This window comes from Xiphophorus couchianus, chromosome 9 (assembly GCF_001444195.1).
Source record: "Xiphophorus couchianus chromosome 9, X_couchianus-1.0, whole genome shotgun sequence".
Lineage (NCBI taxonomy): Eukaryota > Metazoa > Chordata > Actinopteri > Cyprinodontiformes > Poeciliidae > Xiphophorus > Xiphophorus couchianus.
In genome coordinates, this window is record NC_040236.1 from 2,836,221 (window position 1) to 2,853,439 (window position 17,219).

Sequence of the window (17,219 nt, forward strand, 5' to 3'; positions counted from 1 at the left end):
AATGGAAAGAAAGAATAAAAAAAAAAACAATCCTTGAACACAGAAAGGAGGAAGCCTGAAGCTTAGCTAAAATAATCTAAGATAATCCCAGGGTCCAGAATGAGGATTATCTTGAGGAAGGATGCTGGAGGTCTGAACCTGCAGACGTTCAACCAAAACACAAAGAGAAGGCTCAGTAGGGACCTCTTGTGGAGACATTTATTACAGCAAGAAAGTCCATAAACTTAATTTGAATGATGCTGTGAAATGAAAAGGCTCAATGAGGATAATGGTCCCTAAGGCTCTAAGTTTGTAATATTTGTATAAACTGTCACCATGTCATGACAATATGAGACAAACAAAAAAACAACAACCCAGAGACCAATCAGAGCCAGGAGGGTCTTACTGTTGTCAATCACTATTTCATGTGGCACTCTGTGGCAGGTAAAGTCATTTCTCCAGCCATTAGCGCACTGATCAGTGAGTGCATGATATTCATTGATAGCGCTAAGACCCGCCTCCTGGCTCTGATTGGTTGTTTTTGGTCAGGTACGGTGCATTTCTGCAGATCAATAATAGCTCAGGGAGGAGGTGGAGATTGATATTTTCAGGTTATGTCAAACTGTCACTACATGGTGACAGTTTTAACAAATATGTAAAAGAAAAAAAAATTCAAATAATAGTTAAACTGCACCTTCAACAAAAGCAATAATTATATTTAACCAATCGCAAAAAGCAGAGTCAGTGCAGTTCAGACTAGTCCACTGACCTCCAGGAGAGCAATGATGGTTTTACCATCAGTCAGTTTATTGTCACCAGTCACTAAACAAACCAAACGATCTCAGATATTTACATCTGATCTTCTCTCTGGAGGACAAAGCAGGTAGAGGATGGCACCAAACGGCTCTTCCTTTTGCCCGATGCCAGCTGTTAGGTAGGGATCTGTGGGGATCTGGGAGAGTCCGTCCTCTGGTCCTCCTCTGGGCAGGGCTGCAGCGCCCCAACGACGCTCTGCAGCGTCCACTGCTCCTCATGCAGCACGTGATCCTGCAGGGTGAACTGGCCCTGCTTCATCCTGACCAGCCCCTTCACATGAGCACATGACGACAGAGCTGCAGCACCAAACCACAGCAGCCACGTTACAAAACACCAATTTTAGCTCCGATGCTTTCACCGAGATCATCTGGAGCGTTACCTTTCCCCAGGTCGTCCACCAGGCTTCTGACATAAAACCCTCCACCGCATTCGATATCTGTCACAGAGTCAGAGTGGAAAGGGAAGGAATGACAGTCATCATGCTGCACAGAACAGCTCAGAGTGGATGGAGCAGTTTGAGCTAACCGAGAGTGAAGAGAGGAGGTTTGAACTCCTGCAGAGTCAGGCTGTGCACGGTGACGGGCCGTGCAGGTTTGGCCTCCACCTGGTGACCTTTCTTCAACAACACAGACAGACGCTGGCCGTCTTTCTTCAGGGCGGAGAAGCTAGCAAACAACAAAACTTCACTGTACTGAGAATTTTAGAGTTCAGACAACATAAGCTTCATCTGGGAAATACGGTTTTCTGCACATGCCCATGTTTCCGTGGAACCCTCCCATCGGTTTCCATGGCACATACATTGTCTTGTAAAAGGAGCCACAAAATTATAATCACAAAGTCCATCTCACAGATCAAAACAAAGAAGTGCATCATTGGGGAAGAAAATGGACATTTTCAAACGTTTGGACTTCTGGACGACAGTAAATGTGACTTTTTGTTACTCATCATGTCAATTAGAGACTAACTTGACATCAGTAGACTGAGGCAGAAGTGAAGTAAATGTGACATACTGCCATCTGCAGGTGGGAGGAAGCAGCCACTTAAACCCAATGTCTTTGATCATTGTGGAAAATTTGGAATAAGCGTAATAAATAAATAATGCACTAATGCAAAAAAAGTGAGCATGTGTTGATTTTGCATACATTTCCATGTTTACAGAATCACACAAAACTGGAGAGACTGATGTAATTTGGCAGTAAATGGATAAAAACTTTGATAAAAATAATATTTAAGTATCCAACTGTTGCCTTATACGCTCTACTCATGTCTGACTCTGGAGTCACATCAACAGCCATGTGACTACCTTCATGTCTCACATAATTTAGTTCAGGGAGAAAGCTGGAGAAGTTCAAATCAGGGCTAGGTTTTAAAACCACATGAACAATCCATGAAGTGGACCTGGAGAGAGGACGGCCCACCAACAGCTGCACTGACAGGCTGGGAAACGACAGCGGTACCCAGACAAGCAGCCACAAAGGTGAAGGAAGGACCTGACATTAAAATAAAACCGATTAAAAAAAATCTGATCAGTACAACAAAATATAATAGATGTTGTTATATTGTTATATTTTCTCTATTTCTATATAATAGAAATAGAGAAAATGTATCACACACACAAACACACACACATTTTGTGGGACTGCTCCAAATTAAAAAACATTTTGGCAACGAGATCTAAAAAAAAAAAGAATGAAGTTCTAATAAACCATGTGTCCTGCTATATTATGTTATTGCATTAGCCTTGGGGAAATATTGATAAAGACGTTCAGCTCAAACATGTTTCATTTGGCAGCTGGAACAAAGACTGTCCTGTACAGTTGGGAGGTTTGCTGGGTCATCATCATGCCTAAATATCCAAATGTTTTGGTTGCACTAATGAGGTAAACTTTATCTTGCCTTGTTGCCCAGTGAACCCCTGCTTGTTGTGTAATTTAGATTATACACTTCTTTCCTACTGCTGTCATTTTAATTTATTGTGTCAGTGACTCAAAAGTTAGCAAAATCCTTCCTGTTATTAACATGGCATTTCCCCAAAACACCTGATTCTACGAGTGGACTCTAAAGGAGCCAATACAAACACATCAGGAAGTTTTCAGGTTATTTGTAAAACATTTTGAAGACCACAGATTGTCCATCTGCTTCCAAATGATGCACTACCTGGAGCTGGTCTGCAGCACTAAATCTCTCAAAGTCTGATTGTGACAAGACCAAATGCTAAAAGGTTTAAAGGATGTGATGACTTGTGAAGGTCCCAGCAGGCCTGTTTCTACACAGAGCTTGTTACTGGGGCCAGCCTCCCGGTTTGTAAGTTTCCCACCCATGTCTGCCGATAATCACCTGTTTAGCATCAGATGAGTAAATTTCTCCTCCGATATAAACACCTCTCTGTTCAGATGGGGTTACTTACAGTGGAGGAACCTGCATGATGTCACCGGTAAAAGCTTTTAACTTCTCCTCCATGTCCAGCCTGGTTATGTGCTCTAGAAGGAGAGAACAGAAAACGCTACTATGGCCCTGCAGAAACCTGTAGGAACTCTGCTGCAAAGGAAACATTTACCAAACTCTTTCTCCATGATCACCGTTCCAGTGGCATCAAGAGTATCTGTTGCTTTTCCCAGTTCTCCCACAGCCATGTATTTCTTGAAGGATATAATTAGAGTACACAAAAATAAAATCTAACCTCGATTAGATGCGTTGCTAAGAAACAGTGTCAATTTATCCTCAAGTGTTGCTGCTTTGAGCCTCACTTTCATATGCTGTTTTACCAAACTCACCTTTGAACCAGTCAACATCGTGCTGAGCTTTTTTGTCCCGTTCCCAATACCGACAACTGAAAGAAAAGAGTGAGGAATGGTTTTCTTCCTTTCAGGAAAAAATGAAGCTCGTAAAATTAATGGTATAGGATTTCTTCTTTCATCAAATAACCCAGCTTACTTATATTGGACTTGGCATTTTGAATTGAATTAAATTGGACTGAATGATTTATGACAGCCGCATTGTTTGCCATGCAGGTACCTATTTGAATTAGAGTGGAATGAAACTCTAACGCTCACATCTCCTGGCGGACAGTGAACGCCTCTTACCCAAGACCCCGCTGGCAGCGCTGTCCAGGGTCCCTCCGTGGCCCATCTTCAGGTACTGCTTCTTCCTCTTTCTGCTGTTTGGGTTCTGTACTCCCGCCTCTGGACGAACAGAAGTAAAGCCTTTTAATGAGCAGTAGCCCTCCGTGTTGCTGTTGTTTGCGCAGGCTTACCTCTGAGCAAAGTCTCTTTGAACTTGTTTAACACATCAGCAGATGTCGGCCCTTGTTTCTTATATATGGCGAGCAATCCATTTAAAGACTGAAGCTTAGACAGAGAACTTATTGGTCCCGCCGCGCCGCTCACATTCCCAGCCATGCTTGTTTTTGTGAGATGTTCATCTTCTTCTTTTATGGAGAGCGAATTAATGGTGTTTTACTGCCCTCTGCTGTTTTGGGAAGTAAACAATCACATCTGGAAAATGACTTCCAATCTTTGCCGCCTTTTAAATTCCAAAATAAGATATAACAGTGAGTACTGAAATTACATGAAATATTTGATATTCATTATATTATAAAGAAAGATCTATATTTCTGCATGAAACAGCTAAATGGAAGTATGCTGATTCAAATAATTAAGATTCAAATTTGAATCTTAATTAGTATCGTAATATTGAGATCATATCTCATAATTATTACATAGCTATCTCGTCTCATAATACTCGTCTGTTCTGATTATCATTAGGCCCTAGCCAAAAGAGGGCGGTAGAGCTACGTAAACGATGTCAACTGAAGCTAGCGCTAAGGCGTTTTTACAAAACTACACAGACCACGATGCTTTGCGTGTCTAGTTCATTTCCTGGTTACTCGCTGGCTTGTTTTCTGTTAGCTTCTGTGTCTGAAACAACCGCTTTCTGTTAGGTAGTCGTTTCCTGCTCTCAGAGGTTGGTCTTGATTTTTGTCCCTATTTTTAGTTTGTAGAGTAAACGCCATGTTTCTCTGGATACCGTCGCTGTTTCTGGGTTTCACTGTGTTAACGCGGTTATGTTGTGGTTCAGTTACAGCTAAAACTTCCAGTTGCATCAGTGTGGACCATCATAATGGTTGTCTTATAGAATATGGTCAAATATGACGGTGGGTTTTCAGAACCTTCCGGGATAGACTTTGCAGCTGCGTTGTTCTAAGTGACTCTCCGGATGTTGTTTATTATAACTTCAAGATAATTGCCAATAAACTTAATGGTACATAGTTGCAAAGTTGGGGGGGAGGAGGGCGGGGGGGATGCATGATTTTCAACATTTTCACAAATGACAATCTGACAAATGTGTTGTGCATATTCACATAGTTAATATGATATTACAACAGGGTTTTACAAGTGCAGGTGTTTTCTGATTTGTGTCTATCAGCTTTGCAAAATTGCTCACGATCAGTCAAGTTAGAAGGAGAACATCTGTGATACTTTGAGAGAAACGATCAACGTTTAAGGAGTTTGTTCTGCTGGGAGGTGAACCCCCATCCCAGTCTCAGGTTTTCTGTGGCCTACAACAAGTTTTCTTCCAGGATTATCCTGGACTCACCTCCATCCATTTTCCCATCGACCCTGTCAGTCCCAAAGAAACTCATCCCCACATCACAATAATGCTTCCAACCTTTACTGGGATTAAATTGTACAAAGGTGGACTTTATTTACTATATAGGTAATGTATAAAGGCAATTGCACTTGATTTTATTTAGGGGTATTAGAATAACATAGATTTCTGTGGCAAGTCAAATTTATTTGCATACCATATTTCAGTAATAGGCAATTTTCTTAAATATCATCAAATATCATTGTCATAAAATAATAGAATGAAGACTGGAATTCATCTATGTGAATTAAACACACCTCTAAACAAACAGGTTTTAATCTAAATTTGAAGAAACTCAAATTTAGCTGTTTTGCAGTTTTCTGTAAGTTTGTTCCAGATTTGAGGAGCTGAATGCTGCTTCTCCATGTTTGGTTCTGGGGATACAAAGCAGACCAGAACCAGAACCCCTGAGCGGTCTGGAAGGTTGATACCATAATGACAGGTCTATAATGTCTTCTAAACTTTATTTCTTTTTTTGTCCCAGTTGGATGTTTCAGATCATCAAACTGGGTTTCAGATCAGACAAAGTTAACCTGAATAAACACAAAAAGCAGCTCAAGCTCACTTTGATTATGCAGGACCATGAAAATGGAGGTCTTGGCAGAAATGTGACAGAATTCCAATAATTCTGCAAAGCAGAGTGGGCCAGAGTTCCTCCACAGTGATGTCTCAACTTCAGATAGCATAGCCACTTAGCATCAGCTGCTGCCTTCATATAAAAAATAACAGATGGGGAAAAAAAGCAAATCAGCCAACAGCTCACAGGTCCACTAATGTTTAAATTGCCACTGACCGCTCACAGTTGGTTGACCTCTAACCTTTACGGCAGTGAAACGGTGGATGACATTACAGCTTCATGAAGAGTCTGAAAGTGATAAATGATCACAATTTGAAAGCAACACTTAGAAACTATTTAACTTCATTGTGTCAGAAATGAATGAAGCAGCAGTTTGTTGAGGAAAATGTCTCATTTCCTTTCAGCTGATGCTCAGGTCCTGGCAGGCAGCAGGAAGAACGAACAGCTCCATCCAGTATGGAAGACTTCAGGTGGACATACCTGCAGCTGTGTAAGGAGGGCGGGGTGGAGCCCCAGGAGAGTGTTGTGGCTCAGCTCCAGGAGAGCAGGGCTGCCCACAGCTCCAGGCTGGACCTGAGTGGACACAGCCTGTCCACTGACACCTGCAGCGTCCTGGCCAGGGCCTTCCAGAAGGACGCCGTCTTCACAGAGGTCTCCCTTAGTGACTGCATGCTAACAGAGGAAGGTGTGTATGACTGTCAGCCATGTTGGCTTTATGATGCTATAAAACAGAGGTGCTACACTCCAGTCCTCAAAACCCAGGTGGGTCCCTGCTTATTCTGGATGTTTCTCTGGTCCAACACCATAATCAGCTGAATGGTTCGTTAGCAGGCCTCTGCACGAGTTTGATCTGCATCAAGATGAGTGAAAGAGAAGGTACCATGTACAAGTCAATAGTGGGAACCACTGGGATGTATTGTTTAGAGACTGTGGCATTAACAAAAAGCCATCAAGATATCTTATTCATCTTTGAATAATAAATGTCTATATATGTAACAGTCTACATTTCTGACGTGACTTTCAGGCACCAAGATGATTTTGGCTGGACTGTTTCACAACACATCAGTGAAATGTCTGGATCTAAAGGTAACATCTGTCAAATCTGACACACACACTAAACACACAGGCAGAAACACTTTAAAATAATTCATCTGAACACAAACTCTCTTTTTATCGGTGAGTTTCTGAAAACTGTTTCCAGGGAAACAACCTGAGATCTACAGGAGCTGAGGTTCTGGGCAAGCTGCTGGGATGTAACAAGACACTGCACAGGTGAGTTTATCTGTCAAAAAAAACAACTGAAAACATATTAACTTAGGGATCCTCTTTTTATCATTGTGGGAAAATATGATGTTTAGTGATTTTTCACTAAAATGTTTACCAAGTGTAGTGAAAGCTGCTGTCTGAAGTAAAGGTGATTAGTAAAGCATCTGTCATGGACAAAAATCACAAAGTGCTTCAATCAGGAACGAGAAATCTTCAAACATTTTCACTTCTTACAGACATTGTAGGAATTTGTAAAGAAAAAATGCTGACATTGCTGTTTTTGAACAATCTAATATTTCTTATTCATCTCTCTGTGAGGAGGGAGAACATTTTTGATACATTTCTCCAAATGCAGTGGTTCCCAAAGTGTGGGGTGGTATGGATGAATGAAAAAAAAAAACTGTTACACAAAAGTGTTTCACTGTAAAGATGGTTTGTAGTTTGTTTTGTTGCAACCTGAAGTAAGAAATAAACTTCTGTGGAGTTTGAAAACAAAATATGTGTATAGATTTATGAATGGTTGAATGATGTGTGTGCCCAGTTGATTTTTTTTTCTTTTTGGGGGGATTTTATTGTAATAAAAATCCCCCCATTTTCTGGGGCCCAGAAAATCTTTGGGAACCACTGTGTTATCTTTAAACACTGTCATTTTCACCTGTGTATCTAAGATGATGCTGTCAGTAAAACTATAACAGCAGTTTTACTTGTTTTAGTCAGTATAAAATGTAGTGGTGTAACTACAAATATGAACAAAATGTTGTCCTTTGGAGAATCTTGTGACAGCACTGGTTTCTAGGGTTTCCACTGTTTTTAATAAATATGAAATCCCTGCAGCCTGAGGAGGGAAATACGTTTATAATGTGATAATAGTGACCCAGTGTGAACACTGTTCTCAGGCTGGTGTTGGAGTGGAATGCTCTGGGTGTGTGGGAAGAGTCCTTTTCGCTGTTCTGTGATGGGTTGGCGTCCAACATCACTCTGACACACCTGGACCTGCGCAACAATCAGATCAACCACCACGGCGCCTCGGAGCTGGCGCTGGCCCTCAGACGCAACAGCACCCTGCAGGAGCTAGGTGAAGTGGAACTGACCACATCAGTCCTGACCAACCGCAGTGCAACAGACATGTTGACTCATCTTTCAATGTCTCAGGAGTCCATAACCTGTTGTGTTTGTTGTTGTTGTACTTCTCCTGATGTAGTGGAGATGTTGGTATAAACCAAACATCTTTGCTGTGTGACTAATGATAGTTCACTCTTCCTTTTCCAGACCTGAGGTGGAACAACATCGGTCTGCTGGGTGGGAGGTCCCTGCTGGAGGCCCTGCAGAAGAACAAGAGCGTAGTACAGCTCGAGATGGCAGGAAACAACATTCCCAGTGACATTCTCAAAGCTCTGGGTAAGATTGCCACACATTTCCTCCTGTAAGTGTGATTTCCACTAAAATATCACAAAAACAATAAAAATCATCCAAAAATACTATTAGTGAAATCACCAGATTGACATGCATATTTTGTTTTAAATATGCTACACATGCAGTGTCACCAAAATAACTTTAGTATTGACAGGAATAATAGTGAATAGGAGTCTTTTTTCTATGACTGGGCAGCTCCATAATGTAACACAGCTGAAGGTTCTGGAGAAACTCCTATTGGTCCACCTGAGTGAGAGAACAAACACCTATTGGTGGAGTTGGAGTCATATAAATGCCTCAACAAACCCACTGTCATCTCTGCGGCTCATTTTGTGAACTTTCTGGACTCTTCTAGAGCAGAGCACAGGACACAACTCTGAAAGAGAGTTCACGCTGAGAGAAAGCCGCAACAAGACCCATGTCCTCAGCAGAGAGATCCAGTCACTGAAGGAGGAAAAGGGTCGCCAGGTAAGCTGTCAGTTTGGCACATTTTGTCTGGAGAAGACAGTAAGTAGAGAGAGAGTTTTCTCTCTATCTTATCTACTGTGTCTTATTTCAAATGAGTGTTTTGTGATTTCCTTATGCTGACCATGACTCTGGTTGTCCTAACTGTCCTCCAGTTCCTCAGCCTGATGGAGACAATAGACAGGCAGAGGGAGGAGATGGGACGCTCCACCAAGTGAGTTCATTTACTTTGTATAATTACTGGCTGATGAATTAGCCTTAAAGCTGATATACACAACCTTCTTTAAATACAAAGACTTAAACACTTACTTATTAAATGAACCTAAAGTGTATTTAAAGTGGGTTTAGTTCCTTCACTAATGACAAGGTGAGATGACACAGACTTATCTGAGTAAAGGAGGATTTATAGACTTGTTTTAGACAAGTCTATATTAGTAATCACTACACTGACCTGGGAAGAATCTAATGCCACTAAGCAGATCAATCTTCCACTAAGCAGTAAAGGTCGGAGCGGTTCAGTACCGATCAGTGGAAACGAGACATAAGAGTTGGATTGTAGATGGCAAACACAGTTTACCATACAAGACTTGGTTACCTCTAAACATACAACTTCAGCTATGGACAGCAGTCTTCTCTATAGGGACAGTGTAGCTTTGACTGTCATTAAGCCTGTTAAACATCCGTAACGGACCTTATTGGTCACACTCCTGAGGTCATCAGGTCTAATGAACCATTAGACACTATAAACCCTAAAGGAATCAAATTTACTTATGAAGTCTGTGACTTATTACCTACAAAATTAATATGTTAGACCTACTGTCTCTTTAAATATGACCCGTTTACCTCCTCTGATGCTAGGTCAACCTCTGCTCAGATTGGTCAACTCCAACAAGCTCTGAATGAGAGGAAGTCAGCGATCAACTCCCTCACTGCCAAGTAATTCCTTCAGATTCTTTCATGCTACATTCAAATGTTCCTGCTGAAGAGCAAGACTCATTTTTTAGATTTTTAAAAAAAGACAATTTCCTGAAAGAACGACACAACCAGAGCAGTAATTAAGCTAAAGCTGTACAAAATTCAAACATGTTCCCAAAACCCCTAAGATATTTAGTTAACTATGATGAGTTTTGTTACTCTGAAGAAGCTATATCTGACGACTGCAGGAATGGATGGAAGCAGTGAGGTTTGTGGGTGTTTCTGTTGACATTGCAGGTTGCAGATGACAGAAGCAGCTCTGGCCCTCTCAGAACAGAAAGGTCAGAGTATGGGTGAGGTCCTGTCTCGCATGAAGGCTGAGAAAGAAGAGCAGAAGGAGCAGCAGAGCCGACTGAGGAAGAAGCAGGAAGAGGTACGTGGAAACGCTGGAGATCATCAGGCTGTCTGAGTTATGTGTTTTAAAGCGGCAGTTACACGGACAGATCTGGATAAATGACTCGAGCCACATTTTTCAAATTATAAAACAAACCTCTCTTGTACTTTATTGGATTTTTTCACACATAAAAATCTTAAAATGTGTCCAGCCCTGGAGTCCAGACTCAGTAGAACCACGTTTTGCTGCAGTGACCTCTGAAGGTCTTTTGTCTCTACCAGCTTTTACATCTACAGGTGCACATTTCTACTCAGAGCTCTCCTAAAACAGCTCAAGCTCAGTCAGATTGGATAGAGAGCATCAATTTTCACAGATTCTCAATGAACAAAAGAACAAACAAACAAATGAACATTAGTCAATACAGGACTATGCTATGATCCTCTGTGCTTGTCTTCCCTTCCTTTAGGAAAGTTCCCTCAGGGAGGGAAAACTCCACAGAGAGATCCAGAACCTGATGGAAACCAACGGCCAACTCAGGAATAAAGTATGAGCCCTGCTTGTTGAGTATTATGTGTCTAACTTTACACACCTGTGGCATTACAAGGACTATTTCATAACGTGGGAAATAAGTATTTGATCCCTGGCTGATTCTCTAAGTTCTCACACACATACACAAAAGCCCATTCTGTACATTTTATGCTGGTTTCATATTTTGATAGAGAGTAAGAGAACCAATGAGAAAATCAGAAAAAATCCTTAGGTCAAAGTAGAAAATTGGTTTGTGTGTCATTGAGTGAATTATGTATTTGTTCCCCTTCAATAGAAACAATTCAGAAATAAATCAGGTTATCATGCACAGATGTTCTGGATCATAACATCGTCTGTGTGTGAAAGCCTCCAGCTTTACAGGAGAGGCTTGATCATGATCTGAAGGTCGCTTGAGGCCAATGGGGTTAACTCCTGTGAAATCCAAGGTCAGAACAGTAATAATGTCATGGTGGAGTCTTCCTGCATCACATCAGCAGAATGGCCAAAAATGATTTACTGACATGCAAACCATTTTTTTTTGTACTTTTATGCTTTTATATACTGCATTTCCTGAACTTTTTCTTGATATTGTCTTTGAAACCAGCATCAAATGTAAAAGTTGAGCTTTTGTTTGATGGCGTGCAGCAGAGGAAATGTTGACTACCTGTAGTGTATGAACGTGGCGATCATGTCAGTAATAGATGTGTGTCAGGTGGAGGAGCTGGAATGCAGGTGCAAGTCTCAGCAGCAGCAGATCTTTGAGCTGAAGCAGGAGCTCACTAACAGCACCGCAGAGCTCAAGATGCGGCTAACGAAGGCAGAAGGTAGCAGCAGCATCTGGAGCAGGCCGTGTTCCCACACAAGGCCCGGCTCATGTCCCGTCTGTCCCGCAGATCGGCTGGAGTCAGAGAAGCGGCGGTCCAAGCAAACCCTGGAGGACATGGAGAGCCTGAGACACAAAGAGGTGCTGCGTCCTCCACCCGTCATCACACTCTTCACACAACATGCATCACATCACAGCTGGAACCCGCGCATGAATAACATGCTATTCTCAGTTTCAATCCAGTGCAAAATTCAGAAATACTTTATTGAGAATTACAACATTTCATTCCAAATGAAATGTTGTAATTCTGCTAATTCAACATCCTTCAAAGCGTTTTGTCTGGTAAAAGACTTGTAGTGATATCAGACCTGGTCCTTTGTGAACTGCTGCCTTTCTTGTTTCAAAGAGTTGATATAAATATTTGGTATATATGATTGCTTGCATGCTTAAAGTTGCAGTACTGCAGCCAACTTTTGAATGGACATTTTTTAACAGCTACATCCTCGTACAGGTGGAGAACGTCAGCCGGCATCTAGAGGAGAGTGAGAGAGCTCTGCAGGAGCGGATCTTCAAACTGGAGGCGCAGAGGATCCAGCTGGAAGAGGTCACCAGTCCTGCTTCCTTCCGTTTGGCAGAGTAGAATAATTTCATAACCGTGTGTAAGAGTTTTTCAGATAGTTGGTTTTGTCTCCTTGCTGCAGGAGCTGGGTAAAACGAAAGCAGCCGTTGTGACAGAGAGGGCCCAGGCAGAGGAGGAACTGGGAAAAGTGCGAACTCAAATGCGCTTGGAGGAGGTAAGACGTCTGAACAGAAGAGAAAGTCTTCCTGCTCTCAAAACTTCACGTCTACGCTTCTTCCCACGAGCAGCAGGAGCACGTGTCGTCCCTGGAGGAGAAGCTGCGCTCCCTGCGTGCGTCTATGCAGCAGCTGCAGCTGCATTGTTCCCAGCAGAAACAGAGCATCTCTGAGCTGCAGGCGAAGAGCAGCCACCAGAGCGTGGAGATGGACGGCCTGCGGCGCCGGATAGAGGAGCTTCAGCAGGTAGGCGCCCAGCCGCCTGCTGCTGCTGCTGTTTGTTAATCAGCCGTTCTGCAAAACCAGCTCAAAATGAATTCAGACACAACTGAGACACACAGGATGTGCTCTGTGGAAGGCCTCACACCCTAACACCAACACCAGACCAGGTGGAGCCCATAGAGGGATTATCTGTTTGTAAACACAGCGGATGCTGCTGAAAGACCCGACAGTCTTCAAGTGCTCACTGGTTGCCATGGTTACCCACATTTATCTTGCTGTTTTAATATTAGCTATTATGTTGTCAGCGTACTTCAGCTGTTTATCACTGCGTGATTAAGTAAGTTATGCTACCATATTGATATTAGTGACCCATTAATACACATTACATGCAGGTGAGTGAATAAATGAGGACAAAATGGCCCAAACTGCAGTGGCAATATTAATATTACTGGCAATATTAAAGCAGTTTTATTCATGGTAACATCATCAGCTCTCAACGAGATATGCCGAGTCTCTCTAAATAAGATGAGCACTGGAATAGAGTTTTCCTAAAAATTTAGTTTTTTTAAAAAAAGGTGAAAAAGCGAACAAAAACCCCCGAAATTCATATTTGGCAAAGGATAAATGAAATACAATCATTTCTTCAGCCATCAGCTGAAATCAAAAAAGCAGCAGGTTGAATCAGAGGTAGTTCGAGGTTCACAGATGATGTACTAAAAATAAAGCCTCTGACATCTGCAGGTCCCTCAAAGCTGCGTGTTTCAGTTTGCGCCGGGTGAAGAGAGGTGATCTGCGCTGGCGGCGAGTTGTTGATGATTTTATCAGTCTGATTGTAAATCATTTAAATAGTTAGAATAATGTATTGTTGCCTGCCTTCTGCAGGCGGCAGTAGAGTGGCTGCTGACGCAACGCGATGTCGACTGATAGTCCCTCTATGTGAAGAGAAAAAAAAAGGTTGTTACCTAGCAACAACCTGTTGAGTAAGAAAGCTCATGCCGCCAGCTCGGCAGTATTTCAGATATTTAAAACAAAAAAGTAATCACTAATCATTGATATGGACTAAAACGAAACACTTACATGGTGATAGGTTATTCTGCCGTACCGCCCAGCCCTTCTTTGATTGGGTAGGTTTGCCGGCAGCGGTTTGGTGTGGATCCTTCCTACACTGCATGTTGTTGCAGGATCTGTCTGGAAAAGAGCAGGAGAAGGTGGCTGAGGTGAGCAGGGTCAGAGTGGAGCTGCTGGAGCAGATTGGACAGCTGGAAGCAGACAGGGCGGCACAAGAGGGGCTCAAAGTAAAGATCGGTGCTCTGGAGAGAGAGATGAAAGGTACATTATCCACTTTTTAGTTTGCTGCTTTGTTTCAAGTTGCATAATGTTTTGGAAACCTCAAAAATCTGATCTATTAGTAAACAGTTTGCTCAAAATCCTTCAGATTCCTGTCAGATTTTTGGTTTAATGGAATATTTTATCTTGATCTACATGTTTCTTCCCATCAGAAGTAACATTAATATTTTGTAGCGGCCCAGCCAGAGTCCGGACAAAATCTGTGAACAGAACTACAGATTAGTGTTTGATTGTTGTAATGTTAATAAATATAAAGAGGAAATTATAAACAAAACATGTCCATTTTTATACAAATTTAAATTGAAAACAGTTAAAAATATTTCTTTTGCATTGTTTTATTATCTGATAGAACATGTTTGATCAGAGACAAATGTCTTTGTGGAATGAAAATAATCTTAAATCTGAATCTACTAGAGGTGTGAATAATTTTGGGTTTAACAGCAGGCAAACATTTCACAGCAGGATGTTTTCATCTTGACTTCGGATTGAGCTAAATAATCTGTAATCCACAGATTGTTTGCCTTTGTGATGAGCTGTTCATTTAGATGCCTGTGAATAAATGCTCAAATATTTCTTAAAGTGATTTTATTCTGCTAGTTATTAGCAGAATAAAATTGTAAATTAGCTTCACGTATTTGTACTGGATAGTATTCTTAGTGTATAGAAAATTCTGATTCTTACAAAACAGAAATAACTTCGATCATCCTAACTTTAGCTAAAACATTTGTTTGGTTGTTTTTTTTTGTTTTTTTTAAATTTTATTTTAACCTATAGTAAAAAATAATTCTAACAAAAAATAGCATATTTTCATAAACTTCATCCAGTTTTCACTTCACTTCAAATAAAAATGTGTTGAAGATTGTCAATGCATTTACAGAGTGAAATATCTGGACATTTTCAGTTTTAATTCATTTACAAAACAAGAAAAGGTTCTCATACCTTAAACTATTTTAATAATATTTTGAACAAAAAGTATAGGGAATGTGGGAGGTCTCTATATTATATAACTTATGAGTTACTGAAAGACATGAAATGTCCATTAATATTTTAATTTATTGCATAAAACTGTACACATCTGTTACATATCATGCCTGTTTTGTGTGTTTCATTTTTCGTAGTTCTGACAAATAATCACCGTGAAGTGCTTCTTGACAAAGAGAGTGAAAAGTCTTCCTTGTTGGAAAAGCTGCGGCTGAAGGAAGTGGAGATCCAGCGGATGAAGGAGGACGAGGCCCAGAGAGCCAGCTACCTGCAGAGCGCCATCCTCAGCTACGTTCAAGGCTCCCCGCTGGGACACTACAGCAGCCCCAACAAGTAGTGGAACCAGTAGAATCCCACTCATGACCAGTGAACACCTTCTCCAGTCACTACACCTCACTGGAACTGACAGATTTTAGACGCCATGAAACACTGACGTTAGAAGAGCTCTGAACATGGAAGTTTTCATTTCTGACCAGGCTGGGGCTCATCCTCCCCACTCTGGTCCCTTTGCTCTCTGGTGTGTGTTTGGGAGTGTCTGTGTGGTAACTGGAGGTGGACAACAGTCATGCAAAGGTTTTTTTTCATTTTTTTCTTGCCCCATGGTCACCATGGTGATGATGACCGGAGACAGTAGCTTCTCATGGTGCAGCTGTAGCAGCTCTGTTCTTTCTGCTCCACTGCCCTCCAGACTGTAAACATTAAAATGTCCGTCAGTTTTTGGCCTGAGGTGGTGCTGATACAGACATAAACCCCAAGGATTAATGGGTCCAGTTCAGGGATACATCCTGAGTCGTGTGCTGTCTGGAGGTTCAGTTTTCAGTGGAACGAAGCAGAACAGGTCTAGGTTTAAGTTTATGAACATAAAAAACAGAGAAAGTCTGTCGATCATCAGCATTTGTTTGCTCTTTACCCAATATTCACTAAATTTCATCAAATTTTGTATTTATGTTAATAAATGTGTAAATTCATGCACATTCTAAACAAGGTTTTAAAGAATAAAGCAATATTACTGTACCAATAAATAGCTTTAATTTAACGTTTGATGGCTGAAATCAATCTCACCACTCAGATCAGTTGTTTGATCTCAGTTTCTTATTTTCTGCTAACAGGATTCAAAGATGGAAACTTTCCCCTTTGGGTCAGTAAAAGGAAACAGCAGCAGGAAAGTATCGAGAATCTTGAAGCTTATTGTTTTCAGTAAACTACTTCTTTATTTGTGAGGCAGTGATGTTTTTTGTTTTGTCTGTTTTCCTGCTACTTGGAGTGACTGCTCATCTAGCGCCGCTGTTAGCGCTGGAATATGTACCGTCCTCAATCCCGCTCACCAGTTTACAAATATTTTTAAATGTGAGCTCCTTTTTTACAGGAAGTGAAGCAAGATGATCCTCTGATTGGATCATAGAGTTCATTTTTACACAAACTTTGTATTCTAATTGCATCTTTATATCACAACGAAATATTTTGTATCATGTTATTTTTCCAAATGTATTCCATTTTGTGATTTTGTCAAAAACAAAATAAATGTCTATTTTCTTGTATCATTAGTTTTAGTAGTACAAGTGTTTATTTTATTATATTTGCAAATAATGATCTTCATCGTTGTGTTACCACAGTTACAATTTTACAGAACATCTAAGTTTAGAGGATAATATAAAATTTACCTCTTAAGTTTTTTTGGTTACATTATCAGATATATTTGATGTTTTCAGTAAGTTGGATATAGATTATTCTGCAGCTGTTCTCTGTGGTAGTCTGAGTTTGGACATGGTTTCGTTGGAGCTCCATATACCTGAATTTATTTTTAACTTCATTTGTTATTTTTGTCTTTGAAATAGTAGAATGTATTCATAGTTTTCTATATTCGTCTACATCATGTATTTTTTTAGTTTATTTTTATTTATTTTTAACAACACATGTGTCATAGTTACATTATTCTGTCCCCATCATCTTCATTATAACTTGGCAACAGAAGATTAGACAGTAGATGTTCTTAACAAATGTAATACATCATGTTTTGTAATCAGACAGATGTTTTGGTCTGTTAGCCAGAA

The 17,219-nt window shown here is 40.8% G+C and overlaps 2 protein-coding genes across 5 annotated transcripts; one reads left to right on the top strand and one right to left on the bottom strand.

Annotated features, from left to right (window-relative positions):
• Positions 1–172: 172 nt before the first annotated feature.
• On the bottom strand, positions 173–4,240 carry trub1 (TruB pseudouridine (psi) synthase family member 1). The gene is made up of 8 exons (XM_028028342.1): positions 4,049–4,240; positions 3,879–3,977; positions 3,570–3,625; positions 3,353–3,434; positions 3,203–3,275; positions 1,321–1,460; positions 1,175–1,231; positions 173–1,091 (listed from the first exon to the last, which is right to left on the bottom strand). The coding sequence occupies exons 1-8, from the start codon at positions 4,191–4,193 to the stop codon at positions 910–912; spliced, it is 834 nt and encodes a 277-aa protein (XP_027884143.1). The 5' UTR covers positions 4,194–4,240; the 3' UTR covers positions 173–909.
• A 390-nt stretch (positions 4,241–4,630) lies between these two features.
• Positions 4,631–16,706, top strand: lrrc45 (leucine rich repeat containing 45). Of its 4 annotated transcripts, none has more exons than XM_028027632.1 (18): positions 4,631–4,758; positions 6,424–6,704; positions 7,044–7,105; positions 7,221–7,291; positions 8,182–8,360; positions 8,555–8,683; positions 9,054–9,166; positions 9,319–9,377; positions 10,022–10,099; positions 10,376–10,511; positions 10,939–11,016; positions 11,713–11,824; positions 11,894–11,964; positions 12,335–12,427; positions 12,525–12,617; positions 12,691–12,864; positions 14,022–14,169; positions 15,306–16,706. In XM_028027632.1, the coding sequence occupies exons 2-18, from the start codon at positions 6,476–6,478 to the stop codon at positions 15,503–15,505; spliced, it is 2,025 nt and encodes a 674-aa protein (XP_027883433.1). In that variant the 5' UTR covers positions 4,631–4,758; positions 6,424–6,475; the 3' UTR covers positions 15,506–16,706. The 4 variants fall into 4 exon arrangements, with proteins under 4 accessions (XP_027883433.1, XP_027883434.1, XP_027883435.1 ...); XM_028027633.1 differs by lacking the exon at positions 4,631–4,758 and adding an exon at positions 4,821–5,511; XM_028027634.1 differs by lacking the exon at positions 4,631–4,758 and having other exon boundaries at positions 6,588–6,895.
• Positions 16,707–17,219: the final 513 nt, after the last annotated feature.